General features: G+C 38.9%; 1 protein-coding gene across 1 annotated transcript in view; it reads right to left on the bottom strand.

Annotated features, from left to right (window-relative positions):
- The window catches only part of LOC138056278 (uncharacterized), a 30223-nt gene extending 22567 nt beyond the window's left edge, over positions 1 to 7656 (bottom strand). The window contains exons 1-4 of the mRNA XM_068902067.1: positions 7511 to 7656; positions 7380 to 7415; positions 5285 to 5410; positions 4066 to 4092 (exon numbers count right to left, since the gene is read on the bottom strand). Coding sequence (XP_068758168.1) covers positions 4066 to 4092; positions 5285 to 5410; positions 7380 to 7415; positions 7511 to 7601 — 280 coding nt within the window. The 5' untranslated portion in view covers positions 7602 to 7656. The remainder of the gene's footprint in view (positions 1 to 4065; positions 4093 to 5284; positions 5411 to 7379; positions 7416 to 7510) is intronic.
- Between the last annotated feature and the right edge of the window lie 9874 nt (positions 7657 to 17530).

Here is a 17530-nt window from a genome sequence, read left to right as displayed (position 1 = left end):
TTAAGTGACTTGAGTTTCTGTCGCACTTATGGCCTACTTGGCCTACTAGCTACCACAAGACCGTTTACCATAGTTCATCTTACATTTGAATTTCTTGGAGCAGAAAGGTCACACAACATTGAGAAAGTGATCGGGGAACGAAGAACTTGGTAAGGTTGAACACGTTTGTTGACTGTTGCTACCTCATAACACGTCATATCCATGGCGCTCTCCAAGTCACGAAAGAGGCAACTTCAAAGTGCTGTTGTCACACTTTTACAGGGAACTGGACAAAACGGCAATTATTTACGAATTCCTGGGGAAAAGTTTTAGTAATTTAGAGGAACTTTCCCCTTAAAGCCGCTGTTACACTTTGAAACTTTTAGCTGAAACTTATGTGCAACGGCGCTGCAAAAAAAGTTTCAGCAGGCGTTGCACGGTGTAACATAGAAGGTCGAAACTTGTTCGGGAACGTTGAAACTGGTCTCGAAATGTTGATTGGCTTACGCAGCGTAGCGTAACAGGACCGAGCGAGACCAGTTTCACGAAGTGGTGTTACGCGGTGAAACTCCAGTTTTTATCACCACTGCGATTGCTACGACAGTTGCAGAAGTAGAAAGCGGTTCTACTTTCGTGAAACTTGTCTCGCAACGAAAGTTCAAAAAAGTTTCACGAGACCGACCATGTTACACGGTGTAATACCTCCTGAAATATGTTTGGCAGCGCAGTTGCACACAAGTTTCAGCTAAAAGTTTCAACGTGTATGGTTCGTGTGGTGTAGTAAGTGTGGTGTGGTAGGTTCGACTACAAACTGAGTTGTTCTTCAGTGAATTATGCAATGCGAAACAGGCGCGTAGAGTGGTCATTTTTTCAAGTACGCACAAGTATATATGATCTAGAAACTTAAGTAAACTAAGTGAAAAATACTGCGTTCTTTATTTCTTGTTCGAAATAGTTGTGTGAATACAAGCAAAGAACAAAGCGTCATCCCCTTATTTTGAGCAAACTTGGCGCAAACAAAACATTGTTTTGGTTGTGCTAGCGTGACTGGAATTGTCAACAACTTTCTCGGAATGTCGCTCCTTTGTCAAGAACGTTCTTGGAACGTCGCTCCTTTGCAAGTTCGCCTTTTTGTTGCACGCTGACCAAACAACACTGCATTGTTTAGTGTAAAAAAGTACAATGCAAAACTAAGTGAGAACATGGTATAGCTTTTGTTTTAGTTTTTAGAATTAAATCAAAGTCGTGTTTTCATAAGGAAATCTTGGTTGCGTACAAGTAAAAGTTAAAAATAGAAACAATTGCTTAAAATTTCAAAATTTTCTGGTCACTTCAAGTACGCCCGTGCGTATTTGCGTAAAGGACGCTACGCGCCTGGCGAAAACCACATTGTTCACGCTATAAAGCGTCCCTAAGTATTTGATTCAATTGTCCTTTTGGACTACAGTATTACATACACCAAATGGGCAAAATAAAGACGTTCTTAATTGACTCTCAGCCTTGGGTAAAATCTTAGTATGTTCTTAAAATTTTGGTATATCTCAGACTGAACATTCTTATAAAAAAGTATGTAGTGATTCGACTTTTGCCGGTTTGAATAGACCAATTTCGATATATTAAAATTCAGTCCTAAACGACAGGCATCATCTCGAGGCTCCGGGAAATAGATATAAAAAGTTTGTATGAGTTTATTCCCCAGAGCCTCGAGACGATGCTTTTTGTTTAGGACTGAATTTTAATATATCGAAAGTGGATTATTGTTTGTAGCTAACGACTCGATTTGCTACTTCCCATTCCCATAATGCAATACGTTTTGGGGGTTCTTTGCATAAAAACAATGCAAGTCATTTTCTCTTGGGACTGTACCATGCTTCAGTGTACTGGACATCCATTGCTTTAATGCAACTAACCCCCCAAAATGAACTGTATTATGGGATATGTGAAAAAAGCTAATTGGGGTATTTCGCTGCGATATTAAAGTGGATTCGGATCTGTACAGTCTTTAAGGTATGCCTGGGCTTGGTCAGTTACGTTTCTTTGGTCGAGATTCTACTTGAAGCTTCATTTGGTCTTGTAAAATCGCTTACCCAGCGTTAAAAACAGTGCCAACGAAAATAAAATGAGCGTAGATGGCACCCAGGAGGCAACGTTATCCAGCTCTGTCGTCCTCGGTCAGAACGGGATTTGAGCCAAGAGCATCAATTAACTTGTAAATCCACCAACCACCATCTCAAACTGAACGCTTGGATACCTTTCCATCATATCTTTAAACTTCTTAGAAAAATTCGCAAGGCTTTGGGCAATGCACCATTATAAAGCCGTTTGGTCACGACAATAGATATCGTCAGCTTGACTGAGGCAACCGGCCGCATAGTTTACGGTCATCAGCACAAACTAAAATATTTTTCATAGCTGAATGAATTGTTGAAATTTATTTATGCGCTGCGAAAACTGATCATTAATAGCAATTGACCACTCTCGGCCCTTTGAAGGGAATCGAATGGTTTTTGCAAGTACATGCAAACAGCGCCGTTTTTTTTCCGAGAATACGTTAACAGTGACCTTGTTTAAGGACTGAGCACATCAAAAACCCTACCCTATCGGGCGCGGGCACATACCTGTATAGGGGGACGGTGACCTATATAAGATTCGCAAACATTGAGCACTTCTTTAATTAGACTAAACTGCGAGCAGAGTAGTACTTTCATTGGCGCAGCTGAGCAGAATCTTTTTGCATATTTTCTTCGTTGTATTTGTGAGAGAATACCCACTAATACCTCACAATAATCAACACTTTTAACATCATTACTCAGGGTGTACTAGTAATATCACTTTCAATGGGTCCATGAAAAACAAGAACGTACACCGAAAGCTGAACGCGAGTACCATGATTGACGTTGATAGTCTCTGTGCTATTGATGCATTAATTAGGAAAATCCGCATATGCAAACACTGGGAAAATTTTTCGATCACTTGAAAATTAAAGGGACCAGTTTAATCTTCTCAGTAGTCTTTTAATTTGTGGAAGTTAAACGTCGGAGTTCAAGATAAAACAAATTAACCAGACATAACTAATCGACCAGGCTTTCTTCATCTACTCTCCTGCAAGGTGCGTCGGGGTTTTTACAGATCAACCACTGTGGTTTTTCTCTACTTATCTTTACAGATAAATACTATGGTTCTCAGAATCGAAGTATGCCATTCAATAAGGGACTCTATTCGCTGATAACGCGAGTAAGGCCCTGTTTATATGATCTCGGGTACCCGAGACAACCCTTCCCCCGAGTCAGGGCGAGATATTTTCCACTCGTTTGTTTAAAAAATTCAATCAACCGCTAAATGAGGTGGGTGAGACAACTCGGGAGGGGCAAGTTGTCTCGCCTCGGTAGGTAGGGTAACCCTGGCAGGCGAGACAACGTTTTCCCATGTAAATGTAAATAGTTTGGTTCGACTACGCGAGACGAGGCAGCAAAATCTTACAGCGGTTATCAGTTACACGCGCCTCTCAACGACTTTTTTTCATATTTCGAAAGTAAACTTTAGGTGGACGTCAATCAAATGTTTCCATGACGATACTCCTGTTCTTAGGCTTGGCGGCAGTTGAATTCGTCATGGAAACATTTGATTGATGAAAAAATGTTGTTGAGGGGCGCGTGTTACTGATAACCGATGTAAATGCGCACGCGTAAGTGTTGCTAGCGTTTGCTTTCGAATGAAAGGATTTTTCCCTCCAAAATTCTCACCACGGTCATGAATACAACGGAAACTCTTGAGTCAAAGACAGCCTTTTATTTAAACTACACATTACTGCTCCGTTAAGATTGGCAGTCCATTTTCCGAATGTGAAAACGCAACTATACTTAAAAATTTCGAACTAGAAAGAAGGGCCGGCAAATGATGATACGTATTTTTTGAAGATGCGCCTTAAAAGATACGCATAATCAAGTAGTGCAACTTTGTCTCGGTCACGCAATTCTCGTATAAAGGCTCGATAAAGTTGTCTCGGGAAGGAGGGCTGGCTCTAACCATATAAACAGGCCCTACCCTTTGAGGGCCTTAACACAACAGCAATCACCGTAAGCTTACCTGCTGGAGCGGGAGGCTTCGCAGTTTCTGCAAAAAAGGACCCATTTTGGTAAACAGTTTGTAACAGAACATCATCTTTGGACTATTTTAATGTTTGTCGAAACAAATTTTCGATTGTCTCGGTAATGTATTGCTGAACTCAGTGTATGATCTGAAATCTCGGGCCTTTTTTAGCTCAACTCATGCACGAGAGCAAAACGATAACCAATCGTGACTTAGTTTCGTTGCTCATTTAGTTTTCAGGTTTTCAGGTAAATGTAGCCTGCGTAGAAGCGTTCCTATTCGACAGAAGAGCTTCGAAACGATTTTCCGCAAACTGGCAGCGCGAAAGTTAGTCTCTTGCCCCAACTTTCGCGCGGCCAGTTTGCGGAAAATCGTTTCAAAGTTCTTCAATCGAACGGGAACGCTTGCAACGCAGGCTAGTCGAACAGGAACGCTTGCTGCGCAGGCTAAGGTAAATGATAATATTTTGTTTTCTTTGCCGTTTCGTTTATTCAATGAACTATGAACCATTACTCTGTTTCATGTTATTTCAACCAACAATAACACTCCGAGCCTCAATTTCCCTGCAATTGACGAGTGACAGCTTCACCGAGGACAAGGACCTGGTCTGTGATGGTATTGAATGAACGAACGGCAAACGAACCAACGGGAAAACGAATGAGGGAACGGAGTTCAACTGACAGTTGACGGACTGTCTGAACCAATGAACTGTGAGAAATATAGTAGGAATAGAGTGTTTCACTCACGTGATCAGTAACATTGTTTTTCCACCGAAGCAAAAGAAAACGTTTGCATGATAATATAATTCAATTCCCGGAGGATTAGTTGGGGACACCAACATGGCCGCACGGCAGTACATTACAAAGTATGCACGATACTCTCTTCCTTGATAAACTTGATCAAGGAAGTTCATGTTTGTTCGTTTGTTGGTATTTAAGGTCAACTTTGTTGTGGAAGGTTTAAGAAATGAAATGTTTTGGTAGGACTGAGCACATGATGAATGAGATTCGAGGGTCCCGCCACCCGTCCACAGTTATATGTCGGCATAATTGCTTTTTGAGAACGCGGTCTGTTTTTGAAGAAGAGTAGAAAATTCCCGAAAATCTAGATTTTTGATGGCTGAATTCCAAAAAGTAAAATCACGAATAACCGATAGTTTTAACTAAAAGCGCCATTACATAATACATCATTCTTGAACGTCCAATATATATCTTACCTTGTGAGCAAAATTTGCAGGACAGTGGGCAGTGTTTCCTCATAAAAGTCTCATGGTGCATGCAATAGTTTGCAATCGCAGCCTGCTGACGGCATCCGTCTGCATAGTTTTTGTCATCAACACAACCTACGATGTAAGATCACGAATAATGTACACTCCTTGCCACATCACAACAAAGTCGATATTGAATGACGTAAATGTATATACTTGAAGTACGGATTATAAAAGAAAGGGAGAAGTGATCCTGGCACTTATCTGGACAATTATAAGCGATTGTCTTTTATACACAGCTGAAAAATTCGATGCCGATACAATGTTCCACCAACTGAGCTACGCAGCAACTCAGTTGGAAGCAGCTCCAAACTCTAACTTGCATCGAGTTTCCTTGAATGAAAACGCCTCCGCCTATAACGCCACTCGCTAACAAGCGCTAGAGCGAGAGGGCGCTGGACTTGCAGTCCTCTGATGACCAATTTGGTATCCCCATCAACTTCTGAATTTCGCTTTACTCAAAAAGATTAACTGGTCTGCCACCTTCAAGTTGGAATTCTTACAAGTTAGTGTTCAGCATGCAGGAGGCCCGCGGAAAGAAAACCACTGTGTTAATCATTTTACATCTGTTACCCTCTTTGATTAAGTCATATTATTGTTTATTAAATAAATTTATCTCATTGTGGACAATGCTGTAGTTTCACTGGCCGTTCAAGTCATTACCGAAAATGCTGTGAATAAGTGACACCGTACCGAGAGTTGCCTAGATGTGCAGTCATTGGTAGTGAATCAATTGCCATATAAGGTCAAAAGAAGGTATATGAGCTGATAACCGAGATTGAGTGAACCAATCAGAGCACGAGAAATGTATTAACCGAGCTTGAAAATTTAATAACTCTACTATTCCCCCAGGAGTAGTAAGAATATTAGCTAGGCCCGCTTTCACCAGTCACAATAGAAGCCGCTACCAGTTATCTTTTTTTCCAAAGAGTTGAAAATTAGCGGTGTCTAAATACAACCAGCCCGGAAAAAAACACGGGAAAAAAGAGTCATGGAAAAAGACATTTAACATCTCTGAATATTGCTATTTCTAACGAACTTAATGTTAAATATAATTAATTTAACTATTATATTTATGCGTTTCAGCATAAATTAACTTTACATCATTTATGGACATTCGTGTCTTGGAGATTTGTGACCATTGTCCGTTTTGAGGTTTTAAGGCATTACGTAAAGCTAATTTGACTGCAATGAACGGATAATTTGGAGAAAAAAATATATAGTATTCTTCTTTTCACCGGTTTGAAATCAAGATAATTTAACTAGTTTATTTAAAATTATTCAAAGTGTTAATTCAGCCGTATCACCAAAACAAAAGGTAATTAGTGAGGTTTTCCTTTATTATCTCAATAACATATTTAGCGCGGGATTTCACATTTAGCTGGGATAAGCACTAAGTGTAGCTGGGCTAATTAGAAAGAAAATATCCTCCTGTATTTTTAATAGATAAAATATAATTGTACACCCGTACAGAGTGGGTCATTCAGGATTGAGGATTGGGGAATGCATGGACCATCCATTCACGTAATTTTCGTTTGTCCTCGTGATAGTTATCTCAGCTAGCTTGTTAGGATGGATATGCAAAATCCACATTTTTTTGGAAAGCGACGCAGGTTAGTTCAATTATTACAAAGACAGTGGAGTGATTCATGGCCGCTATTTATGAGTAAAGGTGTAAGGCCAGAGGGTTTGCAGTTTTGAACTTTGCGCGCGTTTTGCTGCACATGTGCCGGTCTAATGATTAATACAAAATATTATTTGTCCAAAAAGGGTTTGTTGTTTTCGTCTTTCAGATCAGCATTTTAATTTCGTAATTAGACTTGCTTCCTCTTTACATGAAAATTATGAAAATTACACAGGAACGAAGAGCCCCTCGATGAAGACACTATTGTCAACAAAATGGCAGGCAAAGCAAAATAGTAGTAGTTCAGCTAATTTCATGAAAAAAAGACTTGCGCCCCCTAAAAAAATACCCAAATTTTCAAAATACTTGTTGATTTGAGTTTTCACAAGAATTATTCAACGACGGAATGTCATACGTTACCTGCATCGGACTGTGCAATGTCTTGTAAAGGCATTCCTGCAAGCAAGTCAAAGACATGCATAAAATTCATAATAATCAACACTGAGGAAAGTAATTCGAGTCTTTAGTGAGAGCATTCCTGAAACACTTACTGGGTTTGGGACGAAAAATACGATCAGCGAAGTACCTCCCACTGCAGTGAGGGATGCATAGAATCGCGATAAATACGCAAATTGGAGTCATGTTTGATGCCGGGAAAAATATTCTAATTTGCCTGCGGAGAACTAACGGCTGCTCTTTTATAGGAGCTTATCTGAAATGGTCTCAACAAAATGCTTTGGAGAATTGTCGCCCAATCGTTATTAACACAAAAACTATTGTGTTTTTGAACCTATCAAAATAAGTGGGTGTGGAATAATACTGAGTATAAATGTATTTCTAAATTCTTTTGTCCCACTCTGTCACCCACTTTAACTTGCTTTATCAACGATGACTGATATTTGTTCCTAATTGTTACACCTTTATCAGCCTATATTGAAGTACTGCTAGCATAAATAAATCACTATGAATTGAGACCAAATACATGCAGCCTACCGTGTAGCGATTAGAGCCCTTAGCTACCCGAAAGGAATTTCAAACGTTATTGATTTTACATTTAGTAGTCAAGCTTTAATTACTTTTTTTAAAAAAGCTTTCATTGTATAGAGTAAACATTCACCTCTTCATACATGATTAAAATCTGTGTATTTTGGTCCTCTGTGCTATTTTGCAAAATAGTGCTTTTTCTGTCTGAAGACAATTTCTTTCAACCGGACCTTTTTGCTTTTGCAGAAATGATGTAGTTTTTCTAACTGTCTGAAAACCGGGACCAAGTCTATACAAATGTAGCTAAATAACCTCGTCTCCACGGAGCATCTGTCGCCCATCCTTTGATATTACCTGAGGCATGTCACCTTTTAACTTGTTTGTTTTATGTGTAGGAACGTACACGTCATATTAACGTTGCTGTGTTTTTTACATTCCGCAAACTAAAGGGCAACACTAGCCTCATAATTGTCAAAGAAATAAACGGGTGAGTCGCCGGAGAAGCCGCGGTGGCAATGATGTTGTTTGGTGGAATTGAATGTCTCCACGGTTAAATACTGAGTTGGACTACAATCATGGACAAAAGTGTTGGGAAGGTAACTTCATTTTACAGATACCCCCCTCCCCCTTTTCAATGTTGGAATTTCCAGAGAAAAAAAATGGTGACTTTTCTTACCTGAAGAACTCCAACATTGAATATGGGGAGGGGGGCCACAAGAGCATGGTATTTCCCAAATACTTTAGCCAATAGTTAGAAAAATCGAATTAGGTGTGAAGTTAGCTGATGCCCGCAACCTTCCCAACAACGTTTGACCACGGTTGTCTGAAAATTAAAAGATCGAAGTGCAATAAATTCGATTTCCTGCAAGTGGTTTCATTCCTTTAACAGATGCTCGAAGAAGTGGAAACATATTAGCATTTCGATATGTTTCGTTCAAGTTATTGCTGAAATCAAGCTCAAATAACGTCTTCGTATTTTCTTGTTGATAATCTCGCAAATGATAACGTGGGATGTTTACGAAATGAATAAGAATAACTCCCGGTGAGCCGTACCGTGACACATCTCTTTGCTGTTGTTAGATATGCAATATTTGCCATAAATACGCGATAGATTTTGCTAGGATAGGTCGTAAGTGGCTTCCAAATGTTATTGAACCCTGTGTGTAGCCTCGAGGATCAGGTTACAGTCATATAGTCAATGCTACACAGTTCTCCTCAACAGTACTCCATACATTCCGAGGAAAATGTCGCTGTTTTGTTCGTCTTTGGCTTCAACTAAGCGCTTAGTAGTGACCATTGTAATCCAAACTTTCTTTTTCATAGGATTGCAGACTATAAAGTTTGGTTTTAAACACTATTTACACAGTACTCCATCGAACGAATATAAATGAGAACTTATTACTCAAGTAATCTTTTAAGTTCCCGCAATAGAAGGGAGTACTGTTCAAAATGAAGGAATTTCTTTATTCCAAGGGACAAATTCACAATCAGTTACTTCGCAGTATTAAATTCTATCCATAACCATTCAAGTTGTATCAAAACGTACCTCACTGGCCTCGAAAATTGCCACATACTTGTGGAGTACTGTGTGGAGTACTGCGTGAAACACCGTTTTGTAGTCATGTATTAACAATTATACGTCAATAGGTCGCCATTCACTCTCGCTACATCACCTGAAGGCCATCTAAAAATGCATTTACTTAATAAACCGGGAAAACAATAGTACAACAACAAATTTTCAGTTCCAAGCACATGGTTTACATGTCTTGGTGAGGTTTGAATTAGGGAAAAAAGAACCTTTGCTATATTACTATTGTGGGAGTAACTCAAAGAACAATACGTCGACCATTAACAGGTCACTTGTCTTCTAAATATTTTGTATATTTTGCACGAATTGTACCTCTAGATACCAAATTTACGCTGCAATACGTTTTTAAGTGGTGAATTCCATGAAACAGAACGGCAATTTTACGGAGAAAGGACTTTCAATGCGCATTGTTGTACCGGTCCTAAGATACTGTTGTAACGCAATATTGTGTCACGGAAAACCACTCCTCGGAGTGAGCACATAGGTGGCTTTAGCAAATTCCATGTTCTGAGACTGGGTCCCAAAAACAACGACAATGAAGATAATCCATGGAACCGTAATTATGGAGAATAACAACTGCATATCTTCCGTAAATTTTGTGTTATACGCCAAAAACTGTTTCCAGTTGTTTTCAGACAATCATGGACAAAAGTGTTGGGAAGGTAACTTCATTTTACAGATACCCCCCTCCCCCTTTTCAATGTTGGAATTTCCAGAGAAAAAAAATGGTGACTTTTCTTACCTGAAGAACTCCAACATTGAATATGGGGGAGGGGGGCCACAAGAGCATGGTATTTCCCAAATACTTTAGCCAATAGTTAGAAAAATCGAATTAGGTGTGAAGTTAGCTGATGCCCGCAACCTTCCCAACAACGTTTGACCACGGTTGTCTGAAAATTAAAAGATCGAAGTGCAATAAATTCGATTTCCTGCAAGTGGTTTCATTCCTTTAACAGATGCTCGAAGAAGTGGCAAAATATTAGCATTTCGATATGTTTCGTTCAAGTTATTGCTGAAATCAAGCTCAAATAACGTCTTCGTATTTTCTTGTTGATAATCTCGCAAATAGTAACGTGGGATGTTTACGAAATGAATAAGAATAATTCCCGGTGAGCTGTACCGTGTATCTATTTGCTGTTGTTAGATATGCAATATTTGCCATAAATACGCGATAGATTTTGCTAGGATAGGTCGTAAGTGGCTTCCAAATGTTATTGAACCCTGTGTGTAGCCTCGAGGATCAGGTTACAGTCATATAGTCAATGCTACACAGTTCTCCTCAACAGTACTCCATACATTCCGAGGAAAATGTCGCTGTTTTGTTCGTCTTTGGCTTCAACTAAGCGCTTAGTAGTGACCATTGTAATCCAAACTTTCTTTTTCATAGGATTGCAGACTGTAAAGTTTGGTTTTAAACACTATTTACACAGTACTCCATCGAATGAATATAAATGAGAACTTATTACTCAAGTAATCTTTTAAGTTCCCGCAATAGAAGGGAGTACTGTTCAAAATGAAGGAATTTCTTTATTCCAAGGGACAAATTCACAATCAGTTACTTCGCAGTATTAAATTCTATCCATAACCATTCAAGTTGTATCAAAACGTACCTCACTGGCCTCGAAAATTGCCACATACTTGTGGAGTACTGTGTGGAGTACTGCGTGAAACACCGTTTTGTAGTCATGTATTAACAATTATACGTCAATAGGTCGCCATTCACTCTCGCTACATCACCTGAAGGCCATCTAAAAATGCATTTACTTAATAAACCGGGAAAACAATAGTACAGCAACAAATTTTCAGTTCCAAGCACATGGTTTACATGTCTTGGTGAGGTTTGAATTAGGGAAAAAAGAACCTTTGCTATATTACCATTGTGGGAGTAACTCAAAGAACAATACGTCGACCATTAACAGGTCACTTGTCTTCTAAATATTTTGTATATTTTGCACGAATTGTACCTCTAGATACCAAATTTACGCTGCAATACGTTTTTAAGTGGTGAACTTCATGAAACAGAACGGCAATTTTACGGAGAAAGGACTTTCAATGCGCATTGTTGTACCGGTCCTAAGATACTGTTGTCACGCAATATTGTGTCACGGAAAACCACTCCTCGGAGTGAGCACATAGGTGGCTTTAGCAAATTCCAAGTTCTGAGAATGGGTCCCAAAAACAACGACAATGAAGATAATCCATGGAACCGTAATTATGGAGAATAACAACTGCATATCTTCCGTAAATTTTGTGTTATACGCCAAAAACTGTTTACAGTTGTTTTCAGACAATCATGGACAAAAGTGTTGGGAAGGTAACTTCATTTTACAGATACCCCCCTCCCCCTTTTCAATGTTGGAATTTCCAGAGAAAAAAAATGGTGACTTTTCTTACCTGAAGAACTCCAACATTGAATATGGGGGAGGGGGGCCACAAGAGCATGGTATTTCCCAAATACTTTAGCCAATAGTTAGAAAAATCGAATTAGGTGTGAAGTTAGCTGATGCCCGCAACCTTCCCAACAACGTTTGACCACGGTTGTCTGAAAATTAAAAGATCGAAGTGCAATAAATTCGATTTCCTGCAAGTGGTTTCATTCCTTTAACAGAAACTCGAAGAAGTGGCAAAATATTAGCATTTCGATATGTTTCGTTCAAGTTATTGCTGAAATCAAGCTCAAATAACGTCTTCGTATTTTCTTTTTGGTAATCTCGCAAATGATAACGTGGGATGTTTACGAAATGAATAAGAATAACTCCCGGTGAGCCGTACCGTGACACATCTCTTTGCTGTTAGATATGCAATAGATATGCAATATTTGCCATAAATACGCGATAGATTTTGCTAGGATAGGTCGTAAGTGGCTTCCAAATGTTATTGAACCCTGTGTGTAGCCTCGAGGATCAGGTTACAGTCATATAGTCAATGCTACACAGTTCTCCTCAACAGTACTCCATACATTCCGAGGAAAATGTCGCTGTTTTGTTCGTCTTTGGCTTCAACTAAGCGCTTAGTAGTGACCATTGTAATCCAAACTTTCTTTTTCATAGGATTGCAGACTATAAAGTTTGGTTTTAAACACTATTTACACAGTACTCCATCGAATGAATATAAATGAGAACTTATTACTCAAGTAATCTTTTAAGTTCCCGCAATAGAAGGGAGTACTGTTCAAAATGAAGGAATTTCTTTATTCCAAGGGACAAATTCACAATCAGTTACTTCGCAGTATTAAATTCTATCCATAACCATTCAAGTTGTATCAAAACGTACCTCACTGGCCTCGAAAATTGCCACATACTTGTGGAGTACTGTGTGGAGTACTGCGTGAAACACCGTTTTGTAGTCATGTATTAACAATTATACGTCAATAGGTCGCCATTCACTCTCGCTACATCACCTGAAGGCCATCTAAAAATGCATTTACTTAATAAACCGGGAAAACAATAGTACAACAACAAATTTTCAGTTCCAAGCACATGGTTTACATGTCTTGGTGAGGTTTGAATTAGGGAAAAAAGAACCTTTGCTATATTACCAGTGTGGGAGTAACTCAAAGAACAATACGTCGACCATTAACAGGTCACTTGTCTTCTAAATATTTTGTATATTTTGCACGAATTGTACCTCTAGATACCAAATTTACGCTGCAATACGTTTTTAAGTGGTGAACTTCATGAAACAGAACGGCAATTTTACGGAGAAAGGACTTTCAATGCGCATTGTTGTACCGGTCCTAAGATACTGTTGTAACGCAATATTGTGTCACGGAAAACCACTCCTCGGAGTGAGCACATAGGTGGCTTTAGCAAATTCCATGTTCTGAGACTGGGTCCCAAAAACAACGACAATAAAGATAATCCATGGAACCGTAATTATGGAGAATAACAACTGCATATCTTCCGTAAATTTCGTGTTATACGCCAAAAACTGTTTACAGTTGTTTTCAGACAATCATGGACAAAAGTGTTGGGAAGGTAACTTCATTTTACAGATACCCCCCTCCCCCTTTTCAATGTTGGAATTTCCAGAGAAAAAAAATGGTGACTTTTCTTACCTGAAGAACTCCAACATTGAATATGGGGGAGGGGGGCCACAAGAGCATGGTATTTCACAAATAGTACAGCCAATAGCTAGAATAATCGAATTAGGTGCGAAGTGAAGTGAAAAGATGCACTCAACCTTCCCAACAACGTTTGACCACGGTTGTCTGAAAATTAAAAGATCGAAGTGCAATAAATTCGATTTCCTGCAAGTGGTTTCATTCCTTTAACAGATGCTCGAAGAAGTGGAAACATATTGGGATTTCAATGTGTTTTGTTCAAGTTATTGCTGAAATCAAGCTCAAATAACGTCTTCGTATTTTCTTGTTGATAATCTCGCAAATAGTAACGTGGGATGTTTACGAAATGAATAAGAATAATTCCCGGTGAGCTGTACCGTGTATCTATTTGCTGTTGTTAGATATGCAATATTTGCCATAAATACGCGATAGATTTTGCTAGGATAGGTCGTAAGTGGCTTCCAAATGTTATTGAACCCTGTGTGTAGCCTCGAGGATCAGGTTACAGTCATATAGTCAATGCTACACAGTTCTCCTCAACAGTACTCCATACATTCCGAGGAAAATGTCGCTGTTTTGTTCGTCTTTGGCTTCAACTAAGCGCTTAGTAGTGACCATTGTAATCCAAACTTTCTTTTTCATAGGATTGCAGACTATAAAGTTTGGTTTTAAACACTATTTACACAGTACTCCATCGAATGAATATAAATGAGAACTTATTACTCAAGTAATCTTTTAAGTTCCCGCAATAGAAGGGAGTACTGTTCAAAATGAAGGAATTTCTTTATTCCAAGGGACAAATTCACAATCAGTTACTTCGCAGTATTAAATTCTATCCATAACCATTCAAGTTGTATCAAAACGTACCTCACTGGCCTCGAAAATTGCCACATACTTGTGGAGTACTGTGTGGAGTACTGCGTGAAACACCGTTTTGTAGTCATGTATTAACAATTATACGTCAATAGGTCGCCATTCACTCTCGCTACATCACCTGAAGGCCATCTAAAAATGCATTTACTTAATAAACCGGGAAAACAATAGTACAACAACAAATTTTCAGTTCCAAGCACATGGTTTACATGTCTTGGTGAGGTTTGAATTAGGGAAAAAAGAACCTTTGCTATATTACTATTGTGGGAGTAACTCAAAGAACAATACGTCGACCATTAACAGGTAACTTGTCTTCTAAATATTTTGTATATTTTGCACGAATTGTACCTCTAGATACCAAATTTACGCTGCAATACGCTTTTAAGTGGTGAATTTCATGAAACAGAACGGCAATTTTACGGAGAAAGGACTTTCAATGCGCATTGTTGTACCGGTCCTAAGATACTGTTGTCACGCAATATTGTGTCACGGAAAACCACTCCTCGGAGTGAGCACATAGGTGGCTTTAGCAAATTCCAAGTTCTGAGACTGGGTCCCAAAAACAACGACAATGAAGATAATCCATGGAACCGTAATTATGGAGAATAACAACTGCATATCTTCCGTAAATTTTGTGTTATACGCCAAAAACTGTTTACAGTTGTTTTCAGACAATCATGGACAAAAGTGTTGGGAAGGTAACTTCATTTTACAGATACCCCCCTCCCCCTTTTCAATGTTGAAATTTCCAGAGAAAAAAAATGGTGACTTTTCTTACCTGAAGAACTCCAACATTGAATATGGGGGAGGGGGGCCACAAGAGCATGGTATTTCCCAAATACTTTAGCCAATAGTTAGAAAAATCGAATTAGGTGTGAAGTTAGCTGATGCCCGCAACCTTCCCAACAACGTTTGACCACGGTTGTCTGAAAATTAAAAGATCGAAGTGCAATAAATTCGATTTCCTGCAAGTGGTTTCATTCCTTTAACAGATGCTCGAAGAAGTGGAAACATATTGGGATTTCAATGTGTTTTGTTCAAGTTATTGCTGAAATCAGGCTCAAATAACGTCTTTATATAATGTTCTTTTTGGTAATCTCGCAAATGATAACGTGGGATGTTTACGAAATGAATAAGAATAACTCCCGGTGAGCCGTACCGTGACACATCTCTTTGCTGTTAGATATGCAATAGATATGCAATATTTGCCATAAATACGCGATAGATTTTGCTAGGATAGGTCGTAAGTGGCTTCCAAATGTTATTGAACCCTGTGTGTAGCCTCGAGGATCAGGTTACAGTCATATAGTCAATGCTACACAGTTCTCCTCAACAGTACTCCATACATTCCGAGGAAAATGTCGCTGTTTTGTTCGTCTTTGGCTTCAACTAAGCGCTTAGTAGTGACCATTGTAATCCAAACTTTCTTTTTCATAGGATTGCAGACTATAAAGTTTGGTTTTAAACACTATTTACACAGTACTCCATCGAATGAATATAAATGAGAACTTATTACTCAAGTAATCTTTTAAGTTCCCGCAATAGAAGGGAGTACTGTTCAAAATGAAGGAATTTCTTTATTCCAAGGGACAAATTCACAATCAGTTACTTCGCAGTATTAAATTCTATCCATAACCATTCAAGTTGTATCAAAACGTACCTCACTGGCCTCGAAAATTGCCACATACTTGTGGAGTACTGTGTGGAGTACTGCGTGAAACACCGTTTTGTAGTCATGTATTAACAATTATACGTCAATAGGTCGCCATTCACTCTCGCTACATCACCTGAAGGCCATCTAAAAATGCATTTACTTAATAAACCGGGAAAACAATAGTACAACAACAAATTTTCAGTTCCAAGCACATGGTTTACATGTCTTGGTGAGGTTTGAATTAGGGAAAAAAGAACCTTTGCTATATTACCATTGTGGGAGTAACTCAAAGAACAATACGTCGACCATTAACAGGTAACTTGTCTTCTAAATATTTTGTATATTTTGCACGAATTGTACCTCTAGATACCAAATTTACGCTGCAATACGTTTTTAAGTGGTGAACTTCATGAAACAGAACGGCAATTTTACGGAGAAAGGACTTTCAATGCGCATTGTTGTACCGGTCCTAAGATACTGTTGTAACGCAATATTGTGTCACGGAAAACCACTCCTCGGAGTGAGCACATAGGTGGCTTTAGCAAATTCCATGTTCTGAGACTGGGTCCCAAAAACAACGACAATGAAGATAATCCATTGAACCGTAATTATGGAGAATAAAACCTGCATATCTTCCGTAAATTTTGTGTTATACGCCAAAAACTGTTTACAGTTGTTTTCAGACAATCATGGACAAAAGTGTTGGGAAGGTAACTTCATTTTACGGATACCCCCCTCCCCCTTTTCAATGTTGGAATTTCCAGAGAAAAAAAATGGTGACTTTTCTTACCTGAAGAACTCCAACATTGAATATGGGGGAGGGGGGCCACAAGAGCATGGTATTTCCCAAATACTTTAGCCAATAGTTAGAAAAATTTGAATTAGGTGTGAAGTTAGCGGAGGCCCGCAACCTTCCCAACAACTTTTGACCACTATTGTCTGAAAAAGGTCGAAACGCAATAAAGGCGATTTTATACAAGTGGTTTCATTCCTTTAACAGAAACTCGAAGAAGTGGCAAAATATTAGCATTTCGATATGTTTCGTTCAAGTTATTGCTGAAATCAAGCTCAAATAACGTCTTCGTATTTTCTTGTTGATAATCTCGCAAATAGTAACGTGGGATGTTTACGAAATGAATAAGAATAATTCCCGGTGAGCTGTACCGTGTATCTATTTGCTGTTGTTAGATATGCAATATTTGCCATAAATACGCGATAGATTTTGCTAGGATAGGTCGTAAGTGGCTTCCAAATGTTATTGAACCCTGTGTGTAGCCTCGAGGATCAGGTTACAGTCATATAGTCAATGCTACACAGTTCTCCTCAACAGTACTCCATACATTCCGAGGAAAATGTCGCTGTTTTGTTCGTCTTTGGCTTCAACTAAGCGCTTAGTAGTGACCATTGTA

The sequence above is a fragment of the Montipora capricornis genome, chromosome 7 (genome assembly GCF_036669925.1).
Source record: "Montipora capricornis isolate CH-2021 chromosome 7, ASM3666992v2, whole genome shotgun sequence".
NCBI lineage: Eukaryota > Metazoa > Cnidaria > Anthozoa > Scleractinia > Acroporidae > Montipora > Montipora capricornis.
The sequence above is the reverse complement of the archived record's forward strand: the minus strand, read 5'-3'. Positions and strand labels throughout refer to the sequence as shown.